The sequence below is a fragment of the Podarcis cretensis genome (assembly GCF_951804945.1).
Source record: "Podarcis cretensis genome assembly, chromosome: 5".
In the NCBI taxonomy this organism is placed as follows: Eukaryota; Metazoa; Chordata; class Lepidosauria; order Squamata; family Lacertidae; genus Podarcis; species Podarcis cretensis.
In genome coordinates, this window is record NC_137174.1 from 6,481,452 (window position 1) to 6,493,644 (window position 12,193).

Genomic DNA, 12,193 nt, shown 5'->3' on the forward strand with positions numbered 1-12,193 from the left:
TGACAGCCAGAAATAGTAAAACTCCTTGCACAAGGCTAGGGCTTCCTCTTTTCGCCCGTGCATTGGATTGCCCCTCCCTCCCTCCCTAGAATAGGGTTGTTCGCTTTGACCTTGCTATGCCTGTCATGGGGTCGTCTGCTTTGGAGCGGGGGCCTGGTAGGAATTTTGTCCATCTGGCTGATTGGCTGGGGCCATTTGGTTTTTGCCTACTGCGTAGCAAATCGTCACAACTTGTAAGGTTCGCGGTTAGGCATTGGTTTATGGTTTGGTTGGTTGAGGGGCATGGATTGGCTGTGCCTGCCCCTCTAATGCTGCTGCTGCAAGGGATTCCGCTAAAGGAATTGGGAGCTAACTATTGCTTGTCCACTGTGTCAAGGGGGCTCGGGCCATAGCAATGAGCTCCTGGTTGCATTTGGGGTGAGGGCAGGTTCCCTGCTCCACGTAACCCCCAAGTGTATTCCCCCATTCTGACTTTCGCATTGTGCGGAATGTCAGTCTGTCCCCCATGGTGGGGGCAGATAGTCGCAACCAATGCCTACGCAACCACTCACAAATTTGTATTTTAATAAAGTTGTGGCCAAAATTATGCCAAAAATCTTAAACAAAAATTTCTGTGTCATGTGTGAGTTATTGGGGTGGACCTGGGGACCTCGACACGCAAAGAACTTGATATGGGATTGCCATTTCCTGCAGGAGCCCCATGCCAATAGTCATGTTGAATTGACCACCCTTAAATAATCACAAGCTCTTGTAGCACATTCAATGTGGAAAAAACTGTATCTGGAATCCATGATAATTTCACCATGCAGCATCTCTACAAGGTATGTGTTCGAATAAATTTATCCAAGTCAAATTCATGGCGTCTTGAAGTCACTGGTTTAGCATTTGGAAACTAATTCTACAATGGCCTTGTTTTCCCAAATTTGAAATGAGGACAGTGAACTATGACCTTAAACTACAAGAGTGTTGTAGCGTTGAGTACAAACAGAGAAGAAGTTGATTTAGTTCAGGTCTCACCAGATCTCATGTCTTGGAACTATTTAGTAGCTCTGAGCATGCACAAAGTACCTTGCCTGAGCACTGAGTAACCACAGCCTCGCGCTCTGCATTGTGAAGCATTAAGCAAACAAACAGCAAAACCAATGCCATTGCAATCAATTGTCCTGTGTTATTTCCAAAAGAAAAAGAAAAAAATCCCTTCTCATTTTGTTCTACTCCAAGGCTACACATGGGACATGCATATGGCAGTGATTAAACAAACAAAAGATCCTGGAATTGAGTGACTGGAAAACAAGGCTGGAAAAAGTCTTAGTGAGCTGAATCATTTATTGCAACATATTTAAAATACTGCAGAATTTACTCTATTGACTAAACTAACTTTTCCCACAATCTTACTTATGGTAGGAAAACAGAAAAAGAGACTAACTATGCAATCCAATACACAGAAATAAGCAAGCAGTGAAGTCTGTTTTTAGCATGACTTTGTAAAAGGCAGGTTTTAAATTTGTAAAATAAAATAAAAATGTCATGCTTCCTTTAGGAAGCTCAATTTTCAACAATTTAGATACCGCAGGCAGTACTCTTCTGTCTGCTGAAATTCTGGACTGCCATCTACTGACTACATTTTGTGCTATAACCTGCAAAAAAACTATTTCAATGAAGAGCAACACTGAATAATGATAGTTTTTTCACACGTTGGCCTGGTGCAGACATAATGCTTTCAACCATCATTAGCACTAACCATGGTTGGTTGCCTTGACCCTGATTAAGGTCCCAAAGGTACTATGGTACATTGGTTTAGCTTCCTGAGCAAAGTCCTGCCCCTGAAAAATATATATCAGGATATAGCAACATGACCTGTTTTATCATTTTGCAAGCAGAGGGGCTAGGAAAGGGGGGGGGACTGACTTAACCACAATTTGCATAATGCAGATATAACAATTAACTATGCGTAATGCAAACAATGGTTTGCAAACCCACTTTCAGACCTTGATTTCTCATCCTGGTTGGTGGCCAGGCCTTAACCATGGCTAAAGAAAAGAAAAGCATTGTGCACATTTTGACCACAGAGAGTTGATGCTATGCGATGTTGAAGGCTTCAAATAGAGGGAGTAACCTTGCACTTATCTGCAGATAGGCACCTGTTCCAAATGCCTTGGCATTTCTGCAGGGGCAGAGGAAGGGGGGTGCGGTGGGTGCAGGCCGCCCTGGGTGTCACCACTGAGGGGGGTGACAACATGCCAGGTGGCACTCACCACGGGGCCTGCAGCGCACCCGAGCCATGCATCTCTCCTGGGAGAGACGTGGTGGCTTGGGTGTGCTCAGGTTTTGCACTGCCCAAACGGTCTGCCCACTGCCTCCCCCCCCCCACGCTGTAGGGTGGCTGAGTGGGAGGAGGCAGGCATACTCCACAGGCCCCACAGTGCGCCCCACCTCTATGGGTGCCTGAGTGGCTTCCCCCGCCACTCCATTTCTACCTATCACCAGAAGGAGCTGGTTTAGCCTCAGTGTAGACACTCTAGAATCTTTCCAGTGAGACAACTGGATCTGCAGTGAGGGTTTATGCATGACAACTATATCCCTTACTCCAAACCTATCTACTCCAAACCTGCTTCAGGTATTTTTCAGTTGCAGCCATCCTTATTAGGAGACCAGGGCCAGATTTACGTATGAGCTAAACAAGCTATAGCTTAGGGCCCCGCTCTCTTGGGGGCCACCAAAAAAATTAAAGGGAAAAGAAACCTGGATGTATATTTACAAAATATAAGATAAAAAACAACAAAATGAAAGGAAAAAGAAACCTAAGATAAGAAACAAATAAAAGCTACATGAAGCAACGGTGTTGTGTAAAGGTAAAGGTAAATGGATCCCTGACCGTTAGGCCCAGTCGCGAACGACTCTGGGGTTGCGGCGCTCATCTCGCTTTACTGGCCGAGGGAGCCTGCATACAGCTTCTGGGTCGTGTGGCCAGCATGACTAAGTCACTTCTGGCAAACCAAACCAGCGCACGGAAACGCCATTTACCTTCTCTCCAGAGAGGTACCTATTTATCTACTTGCACTTTGACGTGCTTTTGAACTGCTAGGTTGGCAGGAGCAGGGACCAAGCAATGGGAGCTCACCCCGTTGCGGGGATTTGAACCACCGACCTTCTGATCGCCAAGCCCTAGGCTCGGTGGTTTAGACCACAGTACCACCTGCATCCCTTGTGTTATGTAGGTTCATAAATTACCATATAGCATATATTCAACACAAAAAACAGCGGCAATTTGTTGTTGATTCAGGACAGCTGGACATATTACCTTCAGTAGCTTAGGGCCTCATCAAACTTAAATCCGGCCCTGTGTGAGATGGTGCACAGCCAATGGACTGGGTCCACAATCTGACTAAGGCACATACTCTGCCCCGAAGAGCAAATGCTCATGCTCCAGGGTTAAGAAAGGAGGGCAAAGTCTTTTGCAATCCCAAGGCAATGATCCATACGCGCAACATTGTTCCATGTGTGTGGGAAACATGCAAAGGGCATTTTGCAAGAAGATGGAAGTCTCTATGGGAAACAGAGGAGCCAATGTCATGCATCTTACCTGTCCCTAAGAACATGACATCATACTGGCCATCTTCAGCCATGACACGATCCACCACAATCTGCGTCAGTCTGTAGTCCACATTGATTTGGGAAAACACTGGTGCTCCGGTTACTGGGTAGACCGATTTGTACATCACCGGATGGCGCTTTATGAAGCTAATGACATCGTCAGGAAAATCTCTGGTGGACTTGATGGATGGGTCATATGTTTTGCTGGGGCACTGCACAATGGAGAGACAAGAGAAAAGTTTTGAGGTTCTTCTTCTTTGCCTGCCTGTAGATTTTGAAATTTCTGTTTGCCTGGTTGCCCATTGTGTGTAAAAAAAATCACCTTTAGGCAAGCAGGGAGAGGAGGAAAAACAGAAAAAGATGGACAGAGTAGAAAAGAAAGGATTAGGGGGAAAAGACAGAGAGTTGGAACAATGTGAATGATCCACTAAGTTCTGCCAGCATTTCAAGAATGTTACTTTGGTACTTACTGAAGGCAGAAATTTTTAGGACTTGAAGTGTTAAAACACAACCTATGAAAATGCAATCCATGACTATCTATTTAGACGTAAGTCCCACTGAGTTCAGCGGGGATTGCTCAAAGCTGAATGTATATAGGTTGCATTTGGTCAAGACAGATGTTCAACATACTTATGAACTGTATTTCCCCCCCAATAGTTAATAGACACTGCCCCCTTGAGGCTACTCAGGAAAAGTAGTAATGTTCTGAGGAAGTGGAAACCAGTCTGCGAAAGCTTCTGCGGCAATAAATCTGTTAGTTTTTAAGGTGCCAGAAGACAGTTGCCCTTGCAGCAACAAAAGAGCAACATATTAAAACAATATTAAAACATATGCAGACACATTGCAATAAGTCTTGTTTGTTATCCAGGCTCCCGAGTGACATAAAATTGGTTTACAGTAGAAGAAGTAGGCAGAAATTATGACAATATGTACAATAAAATATAATGCTATAGTGGGTGGCGGGGGGGCTGTAGCCAGCATGCGAAAAAAATGATGAATTAATTTACTTATATTTCTTTTGGCCACAGACCACCCTAATAATAAAAATGTAGCACTGTAGCAAATTATATTAAAAAGCAGTTGCTTAAAGAAAACAGCAGAGAGAAAATGAGTGCAACACAGCTATAATCAAATTTATAGTCGAACACATGAAAATTGGAAAAGGCATTGAAGGGAAGGGCAGCGACTATGAGCTAATTTCCATGACGCTTCCTGGTCTCCATTACCAAGAAGATTGCTATTTTTTTGCAGGCATTACACAGGTTTCTCTTATCAATAACCAGCACTGGTTATACCCGCAAAGGTGGACTATATTCACTTTTAGATGGTGTTATATATGTGCAGGGGGGCATTTAGATTAAAAATAAAATTAAAATCTAGAGGTTGGCCACTGTGAGAACAGGATAGATGCTGGACTAGATGGCTTGTGGGCCTGATCCACCAGATGCTCTTTTTGCATTCTTGTGTGATTTTATACACAGAGACTATCAAGGGGAGGGAGCAATGCATTCTAGGATTGCCAGATAAAGCACTTACAGTCCTGCAACAAAAGAAGCCCATATTGAGTAGAGGGCTTGTCAACAGTCACTTGAGCTCCAGAAAAATAAATTAAAACTGGATGATGTCACCAATATTCATGGTCCCATTTCAAAGATGTTCAAGTAAGGTTGAAAGACTGTCTCATGTCCCATGTGTTAGTGGGATAAAGGGGCAGCAGGGATTAAGTCTTGGGTTTCCTGACTAAATATATTTTTATTTTTAATATTGTTCACAATCCAAAAGTGTAGTAGCAGGGCATTACCTCATATCACAAAGAAAGCAAATAAGCAATAAATAATAAGAAAAGGAAATGGCAGGGTTCCCCTGAATATAAGTACATTTTATGCTATAGAATGCTTGGGCTCACATGATACCACGAAAGGAGGGCTTGATTTACGGCATGAAATTAGCTGAGTGTTTTGCTATGCAGCTTTGGGGAACAGAGGAGAGAGCTCTCCAACATCCCACAATATGCATACCACAACCAGAGCTTCTCCTCCATCCGGCTGATGAGTACTATCTCTTTAAATAATCACTACAGCAAAACGATGGGCCATAATGCTGAAACTATTTTTCTGTGGTCTCAGTGGAGCTGCATGTTTCCAGAATCTGAGCTGTAATCTTTTCATACTAACAAGATAATTCCTAAATTTCCTGCCAGGTGGAGCTACAACATAATCTGTGAAAGAGGAGCTGCTCCTATCGAGCAAATAGACCATTTTATAATGTGTTTAAGATGCTTCTTTTAAGTTTGCAGGCTCGCTCTGTGACACAGACCTTTTAAACAGAGAGAAAGAGGTAATTGTCTCTCAGCACATTCTTCCAATACCAAATATGCCATTTGGCAGATTGCTCCAACTTAAACTTTGTTAGGGCTTTGGACGAACTTCAGCACTTAAGATCTGGCGCAGCTCAGAGAGCATTATGCATGCTGCATACGAAGCCAGGAACTGGACCGAATCTTCCCAGTTATTTGTGTCCGTTTTTAATACCCAGATGACAGCGAGAGTTGCCTGGAGGCACTTAGGTAATTCGATGGCAGGCTGCCACTTCTCTAAGTACAAGCAGGGATTCAGTGCTTGATAGCTCAGAAAACGATCTCTGATAGGATCGGGAAACAGAATAAATTTCATCAGTGGCAGCTAGTATCTGTCAGATAACATTTACAGTCACCTCATCTTTGAAATCCAACAACTATCCATTTCATTGGGAGGGAAATGGGATCATCTTAAGAGATGGTCCTGGTTGCGGGCAGGCTCTCAACCTGGTTCCCCCCACCCCGGCATGGGTGGAGCTATCGCCCTCACGCTGGGGTGGCACCACAATCACCCAGGGCTATTGCCCAATCATGTCAAAGGGTGATAGTGGGGGGAAGTATAAAAGTGGCAGCGTGATGTGTGCCAGGCTCCTGCTTCGCACTGCCAAACACCCACCCACCCTCCCTTTAATTTAGATCCTTTGGCCTTGCTTTGGACTTTGACTGGTTGCCCGGCTTGAATTGGGGGCCAGGTGGGAATTTTTTCCATTTGGCAAATTGGCACAGGCCCCTTGGTTTTTGCCTACCTCTTAGCAACCGTCACAACTTTGTAAGGTTTGGCAGTTAGGCACCGGCTTATTGTGAATTGGGGAGGGGAGGTCGGCCATCGCCTGCCCCTCCAGTTCCAAGGGTATTCCGTTAAAGGAAGCCGGGGCCTGGTTCCTGTCCGAAGTCCGCTTGAAGGGTGAGGGCCATGCCAGGCCTCTGGGGACACCAGGATAGATGCAGGCGGGTTCCTCCAAAGCAATTTCCCTTTGGGTGGTTTACCCTTACAGACTTCCTGCAAAAGGGGCAGGAGTCAGATATAGTCTTGCCAATGCCTAAGCCAATACTGCTCTCATTCCTGTCATCAATAAAGTTGTGGCCAAATTTTTGCCCAAAAACCTTAAACAAAATACCGTATTTTTTGCTCTATAGGACTCACTTTTTCCCTCCTAAAATGTAAGGGGAAATGTGTGCGCGTCTTATGGAGCGAATGCAGCCAGAACAGCAAGAGGGATTGCTGCTTTCACTGCACAGCGATCCCTCTTGCTGTTCTGGTTTCTGAGATTCAGAATATTTTTTTTCTTGTTTTCCTCCTCCAAAAACTAGGTGCGTCTTGTGGTCTGGTGCGTCTTATAGAGCGAAAAATACGGTATCTGTGTCCATGTGAATTTATTTATCCTAATAAGGGGTTGGTTTGAGGGTCTTGCCACACAACTAAGATGAACTAGGAGCCTGGGCTGGCTTGGACAATATTCTCATCAGTCATTTGGGATGGGCTCAAGCCCATGCCTTCTCCCTCTGCCCACTGGGCACATTTTCCCCACCTGTGAGATGTCCAGCTATGGGTGAAAAGTTTGCACAGAGCAGATGGGCATCAATTTAAATTCACAATGGTCCAAATTGCACAACTGAATCTACAGTGGTGCCTCGCAAGACGAAAAGAATCCGTTCCGCGAGTCTCTTCGTCTAGCGGTTTTTTCGTCTTGCGAAGCAAGCCCATTGACGGCTTAGCGGATTAGCGCTATTAGCGGCTTAGCGGCTTTTAGCGGCTTTTAGCGGCTTAGCGGATAAGCGGATAAGCGGCTTAGCGGCTTAGAAAAGGGGGGGGGGAAGGAAAAAAAACCCGCAGGAACTCGCAAGCCCATAGGAAATTTGTTTTGCGAAGCACCTCCAAAACGGAAAACTCTTTTGTCTAGCGAGTTTTCCGTCTTGCGAGGCATTTGTCTTGCGGGGCACCACTGTATTTGCGCTTTTCGGTCTACATGGGTTGAGCTTTTTAATATATAAGCTTATATACATGTTACACCCATACATTGAGAGGAGAACAGTCCTGCCCAATATATAGGGTACGAAGGTACACTTTCAGTGACCCATAGGGCACAACCTTTCTCCAACAGGAAAAACATCCAAAGTAGTCCATAATGAAAGGTCATTGGAGAGCCAGTATTTGAACGCAAACTCTAATTCTAAACAACAACAGCAATTTTATTATTTATACCTTGGCCCTCTGGCTGGGTTGCCCTGGCCACACTGGGCAGCTTCCAACACATATAAAAACACAATAAAACATTAAAAGCTTCCCAATACAGGGCTGCCTTCAGATGTCTTCTAACAGTTGTGTAGTTCTTTATCTCTCTGACTTCTGAAGGGAAGGTGTTCCACAGGGCGGGTGCCACTACCAAGAAGGCCCTCTGCCTGGTTCCCTGTAAATTCACTTATCACAGTGAGGGAATCACCAGAAGGTCCTTCGAACTGGACCTCAGTGTCCAGGCTGAATGATGGGTGTGGAGACGCTCCTTCAGATATACAAGTATACAGCTATACTTCAAAAGAAGCCTCACTTGCAGAAATGAAATGGATTTTCAAATTACCATATTTTTTGCTCTATAATACTCACTTTTCCCCTCCTAAAAAATAAGGGGAAATGTGTGTGCGTCTTATGGAGCGAATGCAGGCTGCACAGCCATCACAGAAGCCAGAACAGCAAGAGGGATTGCTGCTTTCACTGTGCAGCGATCCCTAGTGTTCTGGCTTCTGAGATTCAGTATATATATTTTTTCTTGTTTTCCTCCTCCAAAAACTAGGTGCGTCTTGTGGTCTGATGCGTCTTATAGCGCGAAAAATACGGTAGTTTTAGAACTGAAGTGTGAGACTCCCAAGCTGAAACCCACAGTCAGTTATGTTATAGGGTAGCCAATATGGCTTAGGTCAGGCTTCCCGAAACTCGGCCCACCAGCTGTTTTGGGACTACAACTCCCATCAGCCCCAGCTAACAGGACCAGTGGTCAGGGATGATGGGAAATGTAGTCCCAAAACAGCTGGAGGGCCAAGTTTGTCCATCACTGGCTTAGGCAATGCCTCCAAAGAGACCGTCAGCACAATCGACAAAAATACAGACTGATGAGTATAGTGCACACCACTGCAGACTGGTTTTGAACTTCATAGTTGAAAGCATTACACATGGGTTCCACCCATAGCCCACCCTGAACATATTTTTGTTTCATGGCGATTTCCATGGAGAGAGATCATTTTATTTTTATTTTCCAGAGTACTAGCTTATTCATTCAGCTGAGGTTACTAGCGAAACAGCATGGCTGTTCCCCTCCCTTTGAACTTGGTAAAGTTTTGGAATTGACCCTGCAATGTAAACACACTCAAGTATGAAAAGTGGGGTTATTATGTCAAAATAGAATCTTCTGTAAACAGACTCACTCTTCTCCCTTCTTGATTCAGAGAAGCGAAAACGGGACAGATTTGAATATTTTTAACACTTAACTAACCCCAAAACAAGGGACGCAGGTGGCGCTGTGGGTTAAAGCCTCAGCGCCTAGGACTTGCCGATCGAAAGGTCGGCGGTTCGAATCCCTGCGGCGGGGTGCGCTCCCGCTGCTCGGTCCCAGCGCCTGCCAACCTAGCAGTTCGAAAGCACCTCCGGGTGCAAGTAGATAAATAGGGACCGCTTACCAGCGGGAAGGTAAACGGCGTTTCCGTGTGCGGCTCTGGCTCGCCAGAGCAGCGATGTCACGCTGGCCACGTGACCCGGAAGTGTCTCCGGACAGCGCTGGCCCCTGGCCTCTTAAGTGAGATGGGCGCACAACCCCAGAGTCTGTCAAGACTGGCCCGTACGGGCAGGGGTACTTTTACCTTTACCTTTAACCCCAAAACAAGGGACACGGGGTGGCGCTGTGGGTTAAACCACAGAGCCTAGGACTTGCCGATCACAAGGTCGGTGGTTTGAATCCCCACGATGGAGTGAGCTCCCCTTGCTCGGTCCCTGCTCCTGCCAACCTAGCAGTTTGAAAGCAAGTTAAAGTGTAAGTAGATAAATAGGTACCGCTCCGGCGGGAAGGTAAACGGCATTTCCGTGTGCTGCTCTGGTTTGCCAGAAGCGGCTTAGTCATTCTGGCCACATGACCCAGAAGCTGTCTGCGGACAAACGCTGGCTCCCTCGGCCAGTAAAGCGAGATGAACGCCACAACCCCAGAGTCGGCCACGACTGGACCTAATGGTCAGGGGTCCCTTTTCCTTTTTAACCCCAAAACAAAACTCACTACCTGAAATGTCCCTCCCCACCATTGCACATTGCTGCCTGAAAACTCTTCAGTCTCCTTAAAGTAAATCAAAACAAAAAAACCTTCAGAACATTTAATACAGTAATTAATATTACAATGGATATAATTGTAATATTAATTGATATAATTGAGATTTCTGTTTGTTTTTTTAATAATTTATTAAAGTTTTGAAAGTTACAGAAAGGAAAAAGAAAAAAAAGTTAAACATAACAAAACCATACAATACAATATAAAAACAAAAATATTACATATGCATAACAAAAATAAAACAAAAACAATTTAAAAAAAAGAAAAAAGGAAAAAAGAAACACAACCTATACTTTCAATTATTAACTTTCTTTTACTTGTTTCAGCGACCTCCTCACACCTCCCTTTTTTTGTATTCCACTTCGATTAATTATTTCAGCCAATCCTTTCCATCTTCCTCAAACTTCTGTCCTATCATTTAACTTAACCAATTCTAACATTATTTTTTCCTTTAATCCAATTACAATCTATTATACTTAATTCTTTATAACATTTCTGCTAAGGCCATGTAACTTCATTCCAACATCCTTCTAACATAATTGAGATTTCTGCATTGCAGGGGGTTGAACTAGATAGATGACCCCCGGGGACCCCTTCCCACTTTAAATTCTATTATTCTATGAACATAAGTGTGGAATATTTACAATGCAGCCAAACCAAAAACTGATGCTTTGCTAGAAAGGCACATGATGCTTTGCTAGAAAGGCACATGATGAGAGCTGAAGCTCCCAGAGTTTTTCTGTGAGAGACACTCCCACTGTGCGCTGACAGGTGAAGGGCATGACAAGAGATATTGTCTTACCAGCTTGGGCACATCCTCTCTCTTTCTTCTTTTCCTCTTCATCTCATCACCAAGACAGAAATGTGAAGGACATCTTGCATGTCTAAGCTCCAATGCTCAGACACCATTTTAAGCTAGACTTAAGTATGTCTTTGTAACTGAATTACCATTTTAAGTCTGCCTGAACAAAGCTACTGTATCTGTTACTCTTCAACAAGTATTCTGGGTGAGTAAATGCTATTTTTACCCTTTACAGGACTGTTTGTGTGATTATTGTCTTAAGGAGGGGGGGGGGATACCAGGAGAATCCAGTCTACCTGAAACTATCCTGGATTACTTGAATGTAAAGGGATGCACTCTGCTGAACTCGCAAACATGAGGAAGGATAATATCTAATAAATATGTCCTCTCCTACAGTAAGAAGATCAAACCTATCCATTCTGAAGGAAATCAGCCCTGAGTGCTCACTGGAAGGATAGATCCTGAAGCTGGGGCTCCAATACTTTGGCCACCTCATGAGTAGGGAAGGCTCCCTGGAAAAGACCCTGATGTTGGGAAAGAAGGAGAAAGGGATGAAAGAGGATGAGATGGCTGGACAGTGTTCCGAAGCTACCAGCATGAGTTTGACCAAACTGCGGGAGGCGGTGGAAGACAGGAGTGCCTGGTGTGCTCTGGTCCATGGGGTCACAAAGAGCCGGACACGGCTAAACGACTAAACAACAACACAGTAAGAAGGGTCTTCTGATCAAGCCAATGGCCTGTCTCATTCATCATCCTGTTCTCATAGTGGCCAACCAGAAGACCCATTGGGAAACTGGCAAGCAAAACTCAAGCTAGCCAGACCCAAACCACTAGGTATTCCAAGAAACAGGTATTCAGAGACATGTTGTCTGGTAGCACATATTACAAAATGGATGCAAACTCAGCATCTTCAGCAACATTCATTACCTGTAGGGGCAACTGGGTGAAAGTATGGAAGGGAAGCAGTTTATTGGCATTGTGTGTCTTGGGTTGGGCAACCTGTACCCCTTTAGATGTTGCTGGGCTCCCACTGCCAGCAGCCCCAGGCAATATTGCCAGGGATTAGGGGCAACCACTTCTTGAACTACACATTTAACTTCTGGAGACTTGTGAGACAGAGATGAAACTTGAAGACCT

General features: G+C 44.6%; 1 protein-coding gene across 1 annotated transcript in view; it reads right to left on the minus strand.

Annotated features, from left to right (window-relative positions):
- The window catches only part of SEMA3D (semaphorin 3D), a 188,496-nt gene that overhangs the window by 31,369 nt on the left and 144,934 nt on the right, over positions 1 to 12,193 (minus strand). Inside the window, exon 12 of the mRNA XM_079975171.1 lies at positions 3,584 to 3,806. Coding sequence (XP_079831297.1) covers positions 3,584 to 3,806 — 223 coding nt within the window. The remainder of the gene's footprint in view (positions 1 to 3,583; positions 3,807 to 12,193) is intronic.